Source organism: Vitis vinifera, chromosome 7, assembly GCF_030704535.1.
Source record: "Vitis vinifera cultivar Pinot Noir 40024 chromosome 7, ASM3070453v1".
In the NCBI taxonomy this organism is placed as follows: domain Eukaryota; kingdom Viridiplantae; phylum Streptophyta; class Magnoliopsida; order Vitales; family Vitaceae; genus Vitis; species Vitis vinifera.
Genome location: NC_081811.1, coordinates 2,847,086 through 2,860,858, shown reverse-complemented (window position 1 = coordinate 2,860,858; position 13,773 = coordinate 2,847,086). Strand labels below are relative to the sequence as shown.

General features: G+C 31.8%; 1 protein-coding gene across 1 annotated transcript; it reads right to left on the bottom strand.

The window, feature by feature from the left end:
* Positions 1–755: 755 nt before the first annotated feature.
* Positions 756–10,414, bottom strand: LOC100247720 (peptide chain release factor APG3, chloroplastic). The gene is made up of 15 exons (XM_002269848.4): positions 10,171–10,414; positions 9,966–10,022; positions 7,219–7,299; positions 7,031–7,088; positions 6,836–6,939; positions 6,241–6,292; positions 4,961–5,010; positions 3,487–3,552; positions 3,242–3,406; positions 2,761–2,833; positions 2,536–2,668; positions 2,295–2,352; positions 1,885–1,932; positions 1,259–1,342; positions 756–1,148 (listed from the first exon to the last, which is right to left on the bottom strand). The coding sequence occupies exons 1-15, from the start codon at positions 10,303–10,305 to the stop codon at positions 1,077–1,079; spliced, it is 1,236 nt and encodes a 411-aa protein (XP_002269884.1). The 5' UTR covers positions 10,306–10,414; the 3' UTR covers positions 756–1,076.
* Between the last annotated feature and the right edge of the window lie 3,359 nt (positions 10,415–13,773).

Here is a 13,773-nt window from a genome sequence, read left to right as displayed (position 1 = left end):
AGTTGGGAAAGCTAAAACGTTGCCACGTAGGTTAGGGATGATTTCGTTGGAGGATTGCCTTTGGACCGTTGAATTAGCTTTTGGACGTTGGTGATGCAACTGGACGAGTCTCACAGATGGGTTGGAAAACGACCTTGAGCTGGGCCGACTCTCACATTACTTGGGCCCTCAGAACCAAGCCCATTTCTGGCATGCGAGCTTAGTTAAGGTCTGGCCCAGTTTTTAAAAATAATTTTCTATTCTTTAAAAAACAAAAAAAAAATGTTTGACAAACAAAAAATAAAATAAAAAAATAATTTTTTGTTCTTAAATAAAAAAACAAAATATTTTCATAAAACATGTTTAAATTATTTTCATTTTTTAAAAATATCTTAAAATAAAAAATTATTAAAAGTAAATACCAATACAAAAATTATTTTTAAAACATATTTAAAATATAAAAAAATAAAATAAAAATATTTAAGATTCTAAATAGACTTTTTATTTTATAAATTACCAAAAGGAAGTTTTAAAAAGGGTTTTTAAAAACCATTTTTTAGAACTATTTTTTAAAATACTTTTCAAACAATCTTAAACCATGTTTGGTAACTATTTTCGAAAAAAGATGAAAATAGATAAAAATAATTAAAATATATTATTTAAAAATATTTTATTTTATGTTGTTAAGAACAGAAAATAAAAATCAATTATTTAATTATCTAATGTATTTTCCATTTCTTTTATAGTGGAAAACAAAAAATTATTCTAAAAAACAGTTGCTCAACGGGGCTTAACCTCCCCATTTTAAACTTTCCCATGTTCTTTTCTATGTCCTATTATTAACTTTAAGGGTTCAATCGACAAGATGATAATTCCATTGTGATAGAATTGAGCCCTATACCCACTGCGTCTCTTGTTACAAATGGTAAAACATAATCACCCATTTTCCTGAGAGAATGTCCTGAAAAAAATGGTATACCCAGAAAAGCCCACACATCGTTTCGTTTCTTTGTCCCAATAATCTAAGAAAGTTAGCCCCCATCGCTTGATCAACCGCCTAAAGCTTCCAAAAAGATTGTGGTCAAGATGCTATAAGATCAGCCAGCTGGTGTGGCTACAGAGTGGGCCAGTTCTTCCAGGAGTTCTTTCTGCTCCATAGCAACACAGGACTGCAAGAAACATGTGGTTAGGTTGTAGGAAGATCCTTTTTGAGAAGAATGTTGGAAATTTTACATGTCTGAAAATAGAGGCAAAGAAGAAGCAAGCTATGAGGAATTACCTGAACTGCTGTTTCAATATCACCATCAAGAAAAGATGTGAGTTCAAAGTTCATCTTTAACCGGTGATCAGTAACTCTATTGTCCTGATAAAATAACAACAGGTGTTAATAACTTTCACAAGAACTACCAATTATAATCTGAATAGGAAATGGGACTTTCCCACTTGCTCAACAACCATAATACCCTTCCTCCTCCTTTACCCTGGGCTGGCTGTAAGTTGTGTAACTTTGAAGCCAACCAAACAATGTTATAACCCACCTGAAATTGGTTTGTCGTGTTGATTGTACTGAATGGCTCAAAATATTTCAAGAGTTGCATGAAATCTTTTTATTCTTCAAAACTACGATTAAATGGCCATTTTTCTCTCTTACAAATGATTGGCCCTGCTTTTCTTCCATTATGATATTCAGGTGTTGACACATTTCCCACATTTTCCCCATTATGAAATTTGCAGATAAAGAACTTATGGCAAACTCCTTTGGAGGTAATAAAGAGGCATCTAATTCCAAAGAGAACCGGTTTCTACTACCATATTAAGGTCGGTGTAAATGAAATATTGCTTAAGTACTTCATAATTGTATGCAACCATAATAAGTTCAATCTAAATAAAGTATTATTAAGGTACCTTGTAATTATATGTCCGAATCTTTTCTGCACGAGCACCCGTACCTACCTGTGTAGATAACGCCACACAACATGCTCAAATTCTATGCATAAATGCACAGTAGGACCGAAAGAAAATAAAAATGGGGGGATCTGAGACTGAAACAATCATGTGAGAACAGAAAGTGGAATGAGTGTGCATATACAATTAAGTTACTAAAAATAGTTTGTTAGTGTTTGTGGAATAATTTGAATTTAAAACTCAATCTACCATTTGAAAAACAAGACCCAATAAAAGATTTTGTGAAATAACATTGTGCTTGTGCGTATGCACAAGGTTATATGCAAATTGGCATGCCAATCGGACCTAGTTCAATCTTTCGAGGTTACAACCTTGTGTATCTACACATCATCCAAGTGAAGATGTCAAACCTGCGATTTCCGCTGATTCCTTATTAACTCCTGCTGCTCCCTTACTTTGATCTCATACCTGCAAGCAAGTTCATAAGACATAAATTTATCTGAAGAAATATGTGAGCTAGAAACAGGTACTTGCAAAATTTTAGGCTATAGAAAACTAACTAATACATATAATAAACAGTAACCAAAGAACAAACAAGAACATGCTGAAGTGAAATGATTTTTTTTTTTTTAAATATTAAATATTCCTTACAATTTTGCCCGCAGCAACTGGAGAGCACGGCTCCTGTTCTGAAGCTGAGTCCTTTCTTCAGTACAAAATATACGGATTCCAGTGGGCTTATGGAAAAGATCAACGGCTGTCTCCACCTTGTTGACATTCTGCCCTGCATAATATACACAAGGAATAGATCAGCATATGAGAAAGAGATGTTTTTCACTTGATAAGAATATGATTCCAACATTTGCTGATTGATACCTCCAGCACCCCCAGACCTAGCTGTTGTAAGTTCTATATCTTTTGGATCTATGACCACCTCAACTTCATCAGCCTGAAACCAGGTATAGGAAAAGCACAAATAATCAGGTTAAAGAAATAATTTCTTCATTAGAAAAGATAGAGGTGACAAAGAACAGCAGGAAACCTAATTCCCATGTCATTTTTAGGCAAACAAACTATATTGCATTCATATGAATAGGCAGGATACCTGCCTGCCCCAGCAGACTTAACAGCATGGTCTACAAATTGGAAACCACAATCCTATATCTGGGGGTGGGGCCAGTAGGGTGATTAATCGATGGAATTTAAGAAATATAGCTCAGTAGCGCAAATCTCCATAAAAATTTATCGAGTACAAAATGGCCAGTGTACCCCTAGATAAGTAAAAATTTGAACCCCAAGCTCCAAATTAAAATAGAGGATAGCATGATTTGTGTGGGAAACAAAATGTAGTCTGTACCTCAGGCATGATTGCTACAGTTGCAGTGGAAGTGTGCACACGGCCCTGTGTTTCTGTTTGAGGAACACGTTGAACCCGGTGAACACCACTCTCATATTTTAATTTGCTGTAGACACAATTTCCTTTCACCTCCAACACATATGTTTTGAATCCTCCCTTTTCAGCCTATGCAAGAGAGGAAAACTCTATTAGTCACATTGAAGTTGATAGTGGACATATTTAAGTAGTATGTTAAATATATATACCTCAGAGCTTGAAACTGGAGCATACTTCCAAGAATTCCGCTCACTATATTTTTGATACATGCGAACCTAAAGCACTTAAAAAAGGTCAGTCACTTAGTATGCAAACAAAGCGATAAGGGTATCTAACAATGCCTTGGAAGCAACTTATTTTGCTACAAGAATGGTTTCTTGGCCAATTCACCAGTTTTCCAGTTGAGAGGAAGACTAAAGGATGAAAAATAATGCACGAGCATGTAACTGAATTCACAAAAAAGATCGCTTTTAAACTCTGGAATGCTCATTTTTGTCATTAAGGTTATCTATTGAGGACAATTAAGCCAAAACAGACAGTTGTTCGAGCTTATGACAGAATATTGATTCTCATATAAATTGATTGCAAATATTTGAGTTGCATCAGATACCAAAGCAAGAAACATAAGGTGGAAGGCCTAATTTCAGGAACAAGAGATAGATAAGTGGTTAAAAATACGGTTGCAATCTATAAGTTGAGAACTAAGGATATTCCTTGTACTTTGTGATTTTAATGCCCTCATCTAGTTTCAATGAAAATATCTTTATTTTCTGTTCTACTGTCATAATCTTGTCAACAAGTAAAACAACAAGCATTCAAGGATCTATTGCATGTTCCAGTTGGGCCTATTACTAAAGCAAGATCCAAGAAGATCAAAGAAGCACTTAATGGGCTAATTCAAGAGATTTGGGTTGGTTCTAATGCAGGACATTCCAAGTTTGGCCCAAAGGAAGATGAAGGTGTAATAAATTTAATCCAAGCTATTGAGGGCTAATCTGGCTTGATTGAGCGTGATTTATGGCGTGAATTAATGACTGATTGATTTTCCAGCTTCATATCAATTATTTCCTATTCTAGAGCTTCTAATTTCAGGCCAAATCTACCTTAATTTTAGGCTTTTATTATTTAAAACGTTTTTTAGCTATTTTCCTATTTCGGATCTGCTAATTTCAGACCAAATCAACCTTTATTTAGGGTTTTAATATTTAGTACATTTTTTTAGCTATTTTCCTATTTTGGATCTGCTAATTTCAGACCAAATCAACTTTTATTTAGGGTTTTAATATTTAGTAAGTTTTTTTCATGACATATAAATAGCATGCACTCATTGTAATAGGGGATAATATTTATTGAATAAAACAATCAGCAAAGGTGAGGCTTTGCTCTTCTTTTGGTTTTTCAAGAACTGTGAACTTATTAGGGATTCTTCCTTGTGGCGTTCAACTTTATACCTTCGGTTTGTGATTCCATTGTAATCATTGGGTCAAGGTCTGTGACTTATACTTTTGGTTCGCGTTTTACTTATAAACGTTGGGTTAGGGTTCTATCAAAAATCTATATTTTAGCTTTCTTGGGTAATTATTCCAATACTGCTTGTTGGGTCTCAAAGTGTGTCGATTGAGGTTCGCATCAGGCATGGTAAGATACCATAAATTAGCAAGGCAAAAAGAAACATGTACCTACAAGATCACCAGCCCATATTCCAGCCTCATCACCACCAGTACCTGCCCTTACTGCAAAAGAGAAGAAATAATCTTCTCAGTCAAAACTAACAGAGCATAAAGAACATAGCATCATCTATCAAGCATGTGTAAATTGGCACAATATCTTTTCTCTGTCACGACGCCAAGCAAAGTCTGCAGCATTAAAACTTTAGGTTATGTTTGGTTCCCATAAAGTACTAAGAAAAGAAAAAAAATTAAGAAAAATGATTTTCTCATGTTTGGTTTTACTTTGGAAAATACAAAAAAAAAAAAAATCAAATATAATTAAAATTAGTTAGAAATGTATGCATTTTTAAATTCTTTACTCTTTATATAATGGAGGAAAATAAGTGAAATGAGTTTGAAGTATATAAAAATAATTTATTGACTTTAACTCAATTTTTTATTTTCTTTCACTTTTTCTTTTCTTCTACTTTTTCTCTCTATTTTCATTCCATCGCATTTTCCCTCAAATTTTTAGGGAACCAAACATAGATATATCTCCAACATGTTAAGGACTTGTTTGGGAGAGAACTTTGTTTTTGGCTTTGGCTAGAAGCTAAAGCAAGAGACATAACTTCAAAAGGACAATCATGATATGATGAAAGTATGATTAAACATGAAACAACTTTCTGCACAAGTTAAAAAAGGCTTCAACAAGAAGTGATATTGTTTGATGGGATTACCCAAACAAATCCAAGAGCTCTCATTGAGCTCAAGAAAGAAATTTTGACTTCTTAGAAGCCAATCCAAATAAGACCTAACTTGCCAAAGTATCCATAAAAAGGAGAGAGCAGTTCATATGCATTCAGATCCAATAGTTGTTTATCCCAAATCAGGCCAAGCTTTGATGGCTGAATTGACTTAAGATGGTATTCTAACTTCTAATTTTCTATCATTTCATTCCCCTGTATATATGAAAGATTTGGTATGTAAATGCAATATTATCAAATAGTACTGTTTGTAAATTCCAATTTTCAGAGTGAATTTTGTGTTCCCTGGCTGAAAAGTGCAATAAGAAATTGTTAGATTAAAAGAAATGATCAGGCAGAACTTCAGATTAAATAGTAATCATCCCAGGTAGTCCATGAACTGTTCTATTTCGTTAGAAGGGTGTCAATGTAAATTCTATCAAGGATAAACCTATAGAATGCTAATGAGGTACAACACACCATCCTTAGATCCGCAAGAACTTTAATTAAGAAAAACCAGGAATTGACTTCTTAATATAGTACAATTTATTAAAGGGAGAGAATTCACCTTCAAGCAATATATTTCTTGAATCAAGGGGGTCACTTGGAAGCAATAACACCTACCAAAGCCGGAAATGATATCATAACTAGAGAGACAAAAATATGGGTTGGGAGGTATTGGCAAATGGAAAGGCTAAAAATCAAAGAAAATGAAAAACAAGATAACAACCCAAACTCGTATGTAATAAATAAATCAATATGGATGTCAAGCAAAATTCAATTGTATATATGAATAGGAAGGTAAAAAAAGATCAACGAAAAACAAAACAATGCCCAAACACAATTATGCACAAGAATATGATTTGAAGAGGTTAAAAATAACATAATGATAAGACTGACAAACAAAGGCTGGGGTTCAGGTCCTTTTCAGGTCATAATATTTAATGCCTGTTGCATGAGCAATTCAATAAGAGATCAAAGATCATCCCAAGCTCTTTCAGAATTAGATCAGCAAACAAGAAAGATCTAGCTAAACCAACACTGGTTAAAAGGAGAGAATCCATAGAAACAAATCACGCATTTGAACTAGTCAAGAGAAAGCAGAATTATTCATTAAGAGTTAAAACTATGAACATTATACAAGTATAGATAAACGTAAAAACCTTAATATTCTCCTCCAGTTCTTTTAGCTGATTCGTTAAAGTTCCAATTTCATAAGCTATCATCTCAGCCATGTCTGCATCAATGCCATCCTCTTTTGCTAAAGCTGACACAAAGATTTTGAGGTACAAGAGATGATAATTAACACAAACCCTTTCTCTCTCAAAATATCTAGAAGGGGTGAAATGAGAAAAAACCTTTTGCTTCTTCTAACTGCTTCTCACAATCCTTGAATCTCTTAAAGGTTGAGACAACCTGTTGTCGTTTCAAAGAGTGGAGATTGAAATTTTAATGAAATCATAATTCACTCTAGCAGGATATTCGCAAATAACATTAAAAAGCACAAAAATGAACAATGGACTTAATTTTATTGTAGGAGCAGTACCTCATCAAGCTCTGCCATGGATTGTGCTAGCTTTTGGTATTCACTAGGATTTGAGACAATATCCGGATCAGCCAACTTGACCTACAATTGTCATTGCTTAGATTCATGTCTTATACATAAATAGCAGCATCAGCTACCATAGTAGTCCCAATAACAATAGCATATGGTAAATATGGGAGCCTGCATTGTTGTAAATTAACTACCTAATGCCTCAAAAAATTAACTTTCAACAACTAGAGAACCTTAAAGAGGACATCGACTAATGTGCTAGTTAGTTTTGGATTGGGTCTAATAGTCTATCTAAACCTACTTTGTTGACTTAAAGAGAATGTCTTTGCCATACGTTAGATGTAGTAAATCAAACAAAATTCTAGCATTTTTGTGTGTTTTTTAACTGCTTCTTTCTCTTACTTTTAAATACTACCTTAAGGATTCATTTCTACATGACTGCCTCCTAATTAGTAATTTATCATTTCAACTTATGTACCTCAATGCATTAAGGAAAATATAGCTAATATAAAAGGTTTACAATTTGAGACTTCACCTTTTGCATTATGATGAGTAAGTTTAGGCTTTCTAGTCCAAATCCATATACATATAGTTTACTACTCTTTATGTCAAGCCCAAAACTTGCCATAGATCCTTCTTACTTTCATTCTCACATTCTTCACTAATATTCTAGGTTTCAAATTTGTTAAGTTCTTCCTACCTATTCAAAGCCATTACAAATCTATTGCTTGGTCTTTGGACCATACTGTTAAGTTTGAGTGTAGTGTCATGGACTTAGGCTTTTCTTAAGCTCACGCGCGACATTTAGACAACTCAAGACACTTGACGTTGCTAAGTCAATCTTTCCCTCGCACTTAGCTAGTTGGGTTGTGTTAGGCACACGACTTGGAAGCTAAGAGAACCAAAGACAACACTTTAAGAAAGAAAGCTTTTTATTACACAAGTAAGCTTATAATTCTAGGAAGCTTTCACTTGCTTAGTTGGTTAGGTGCCTTGGCCAAATGAGGTCCTCACCTATTTATAGGCACCAGTGGAACTCTCTAGAACCCACAAAGGCTCCCCACTAACCTATAGTTCTCTAGAAGACTTCATACAAATGCTATATACAAGTATTTACATGATGGATCTGGAACTCTCTATAACACTCCACTCTTTTCTTCCATCCCTTATGTAGAGATGTGTTGGTGTCTCTAGCTTTCTCCAAAATCCTCCACACTCTTCCACCAATGGCTAAGTGTAGATTGCTCCTAGAGATTCCAGCTCACCTATATAAGTTCACCTATACAAGCCGGGGTTGAAGGGCTGGGTGGTGTGAAGCTGCAAGGAATTTGTGTAGTTCATCCATATTTTGGGAGAAAATCAGAAGATGATGTTGGCAAGGCTGATGACAAAACCAGTGGTGGTTGACCAGATGTGAGGCCCGGTGTGGATAACAGGTGGCTTTATGTGTGTCCAACGACTAGTGGGTTCAATGACCCAAGGTACAATCCGGCGGCTGATGAGAGGTTATGGAGGCTAGGGTGCAGTAAGGTTCTGGTTTGTGTTGCAGAGAAGGATGGGCTGAGAGAAAGAGGGTGGTTTTATTATGAGACATTGGGTAAGAGTGGTTGGAGTGGAGAGGTGGAGATTATGGAGACAGAGGGGGAGGGGCATGTGTTTCATTTGTTCAAGCCTAGTTGTGAAAGGGCCGTGACCTTGATGAAAAGGATCGTCTCTTTCATCAATCAAGAATAAATTCAGGTCATTGGAGCTTTAGAAGAGAGTTTGTAATTTCTCAATTAATAAGTCACCCTTGTGCTGCATATGCCTTTTCATTTTATGCGAGTTTGATTGTTCTATTTGCCAATTTTGTCTTATATCTCTTGTAACGAGTCGCTCCCAACGGTGTAGATATTGTCCGCTTTGGATCCAAAGGGACTTTCACGGGCTTTAAAAAAGTGTTTACAGGGTTACGAGAAGTTCATACTTATATAGCTCCACCCCCATGCAGACACGGGCCAAACAGACGAACATCCCTACGGGGTCATTTGAGCAGGTTGTGACAGTAGGCTCCGAAGCCAATTGATTATAAACAATGCCAATGAGACTTATGAATTGAAAGATGGCTCTAATCTTGGCACAACAAGTGTAACAGTTAAATTTTGCAACACAAACTGCTTCGAAGATCAAAAACCCTTATGTACATTTGGTACCAGGAAAATATTAAAGAAAAAAATGTTTAAAAAAAATATTTTCTCATAATTAATTTTATTATGAAAAATATGAAAGAAAATCAAATTTGATTATAATCAATTAGAAATTTATATATTTTAAAATTATTTAATCTTTATAAAAGAGTTCAAATAAGTGAAATGAATTTAAAGTGTCATATAAAAATACTTTATTAAATTTAAATCTATTTTTTATTCAAAATTAAAAATTAAAAAACTTTAAATCTATTTTTTATTTAAAATAAAAATCCAGAACCAGACTATCCTTCTCTTTTTCTTTCCTTCTACTTTTCCTCGCTTACTTCTCCTCCCATTTTCCCTCAATTTCCCCCAAACCAAACATAGCCTTACAGTATATTAGAAAAACTAATTCAAGTACAATCTCAAATTACCATTCCTTAATTGAACTATGACTATGCATGTATGTTTCTCTCAAGCTTCCACTATCAGAACAATACCAAACCCTCAAGAATTAATAATAACTACAACTACCAATTCGAAAACCTAATTCTATCACCAAAAGCATACCGACAATTCTTTCCACGTTTTCTCGGCAGACTCCAGTTTTGTTATCAAATAGGGCTCCTGCAATGCCATCACAGACAACACAGATTTCAATCTACTCAAACCGAAAAACATGTTTCAAAAAAGTTCGCCCAAATGATAATAGATAAATAAATTTTTCAAACAAAATAAAATTCCTATGAGTATTTTCATCGGAAACTGTACCCACCGCCATGCAAACGATTCTCGGAGTTCTGTGGGTCCGAGAAGGCCGGAAGAGGGCAAAGCTTCTTACTCGATTGCAGAACACTTGCTCTGCACGTGCAGGGAACCGAGCTGCGAAGCTCGTCGTTAAGCTGTTCATTGCTTTGGATTTGGTACGGCAGAGTTGTGAAGAGGACACGAACTGGAGACTGGGAGACTGGATAAGAGAACAGAGAATGAGGCTGTGGCGAGTAATGAGAGTTTTGGGCCAAAATATGCCACTTGAATGAAAAAAAAAAAAGTATTTTCACGAACTTATGTTAAAAATATCTTTTGGTCCATTGTGTTTTCAAAAATAATTCTACAATTTAATTTTTAATAAGGATTTTGAAAAAATTTGCTCTTTTGAAATTTTGATAATATTATTAATTTATTTTATATTTTTAAATATATTTTAAAAATAATTTTTACATGTAATATTTTATTTTCAATTGTACTTTACATTTATATAATTACTTTTTAAGATAGATCTTAAAAAATAAAAATAATTTTAAAAAGTGTTATTGAAAAGGGTTTGTAATTAAAAGGATGGTTGAAAACTCAATTTTATAAATTTAATTATATATTATTTTTTAACCTTGTTTTGATAAAAATATTTTCTCTTCTTTTTTTAGAGCCCGTTTGGTAGTGATTCTAGTGGAAGTGTTTTTATTTGAAGTGTTTTCTGCTATAGTATTTATGTGAAAAACACTTTTATGATAATCAGAAAAAATGATTCTAAAATGTTTTTGATAATATATTGTATAAATATAAAAACACTTTTAATATTAATAAATTACCAAAAAGGACATACAATTTTAATTAAAAAAAATGGTATGATAAACAAAAAAAACTTTTTATTAATGAAAAAACATCTAAATCACTAAAAAAATAACATTGAATAAAAGATAATTTTAAAATTAAAACAATATATGATTACCTATTAATTTCTAAAAAAAAAAAAAAGACTTTTCTAATTAAAAATAATAATTTTTTTATCACTATACTAAAATTTTAAAAAATATTTACAAAAAACATCTAAATCAATAAATAAAAAAAAGAACATTGAATAAAAGATAATTTTAAAAGTAAAACAATATATGATTACCTGTTAATTTCTAAAAAAAAAAAGATTTTTCTAATTGATTTATCACTGGGGGCATTTTTGGAATATTTCAAAAAAATTGAAGTGTTTTTTTTTAAAAAACACCTGTCAAGTGATTCTCTAAAAATCACTTCAAGTGCTTTTTCAGATTTTCAAAAGTGTTTTTTAAAATTTGTCAAACACTTTATTTTCATCCCAAAAATACTTAAAAGTGTTTTTAAGGATAGAAACACTTTTAAAAATCACTGCCAAACGGGCTCTTAATCTACATATAAATACTTAAAAGGTAAAAAATATTTATCCCGACATCTAAAATGGTGATAATAAAACAATTATTAACTATGATTAAGCAATTTTTAACTACGATAATCCTCTTTAATAATGCACAAAATCAATAGACATACGAAAAATATCAATAATACTAATATGACATGCATCACTAATAGAATCATCCAATGCCTAACATATTCGAGATATGATCAATATTCCAGTCTCAATCTATCACATAAACAGTATATGATTATTTGGAAAAATAAATAGTATATATATATATATATAATATTTAAAAAATAATAAAAAAAAAAATAAATTTACTACTAAACCATACACCCACATTCAAAATTAGAAATGAGCAAAAATCCTAAAATAGAAACAAAAAATCAATGCTTTGAACCAAGAACACGTACAACAACCCATAAAGCAAAAAAATTAAATAGATTTAAGGGGAAAAAAAATATGACTACTAAACTCAATACTTACATTTATAAATTAGAAATCAGTAAAACCTATAGAACAAAATCCTAAAAAAGAAATAAGAAATCGACTTTGAACCAAACAGTGATAAAATTATTTAGCACAACATAATTTTCAAACAATTTATTTATTTATTAAGTCGTGCCTCTACTTTTCTTATACTTTTTCTTTAACACGCGTAGAATGGTTGGATGTTCAAAAAAAAATTACTAAAAAATTGCTAAAATAACCTTCCAATCACTTGAGATGTGATGAACATAAATGGAAATGTGAAAGGCTAGGGTTAGGGTTTAGGAAGAAAGAGATAAAGATAAGGTTTAGAAAGAAACATAAGGAATGAGAAGAAACACATTGGAAAGTGAAAACCAAAAAAAAAAAAAATGAGATGAGAGATAAATATCTTCTAAGAAACCGCATTTTCAAAACGTGATTTCACTTTAAAAAAAAAATTACAAAAGTCAACATGACCATAAACATGTTAGATTAAATGCAAGTTTGAAAAAAAAAATCCATATTATGTATCTTTTTGTCAAAACAAGTCATTTTGGTCCAAATTTTGAGTAATGGTCATTGATAATGTTAGCCAATCACCTTTTTAGCTAGAAGAAAGTTTGGATTTTGGAAGGTATTTTTAGTGCAAGGTAGTGCTATGCTTAGGAAATTGGCAAATTTGAAAACCATTTTCCAAAACTCAATTACAATTACAATGCTAAAATAGTTTTTTTTCGTAATTGATTATATTATAAAAAATATTTAAAATTAAATATAATTAAAAATTAGTTCAAAACAATGTATTTTCAAATTATTCAAATTTTCACAAATGCAAATGTTAAAATAAATTAAATGAACTTAAAGTATAATATAAAATTAACTTATTAATTTTAAATATATTTTTTATTTTTTCTCTATTTTTTGCTTGATTTTTTTTTTCAAAAAACCAAATATGTAGATCTTTTATGAATCTAAAAATCAAATCAATTTAGGTTGATAAGTTTTAATTAAAATTAAAATTAAAATTAATTACAACCAATATGTTTATGATCTAAGTCAATCAACATTTGCCCAATTTGGTTCATTTAATTTACCAAAATTTGATATATACATTGGCATTTTCATAATTAATATTTTAACTATATAATTAATAATAAAATTTTTAAAAACAATGTATGAGAGAGTGTTTATAGGTTATAGATCATTAGGTTGAATCCATGGTTATGGGTCATGTTTGTTGGATTGTGAAGTCTTAATCAATTTGCTTCACTCAGGATATCGATAGAGATTATTTATTTATTTTTTTATATGATGATTGACAAATTTGTCCCTATTATATATTTTACCTTTTTATGTTTAGAGTTTTGTTTATTGTTAAAGTGTGATCGCAATTGAGATGATTTTTTTTTTTTTTTAAGTTTCACTATTATAACTATTCCGATTCTTTTTTATTAGTGGACTGTTGAGTGTTGATGCACTTCGTGGACATGAAGATCATATTGATCATCGAACCACATTAAAAATTTATTTTTATTTTTTATTTTTTTATTTTATACTCATGTGAGGCTTGGTTAACAATGTCAGTGGGTTACTCCAAAAATATTTAAAAAAACATATGTATATTTTTTGCCCATCTCTACTTTCTCACAAATGAAATACCACCTCAACCTTGTGTATGGGTTAATTTTTTAAAAAAGCAATATATATTAAAACCAAATAAAAACTAAATAAAAGTTTATA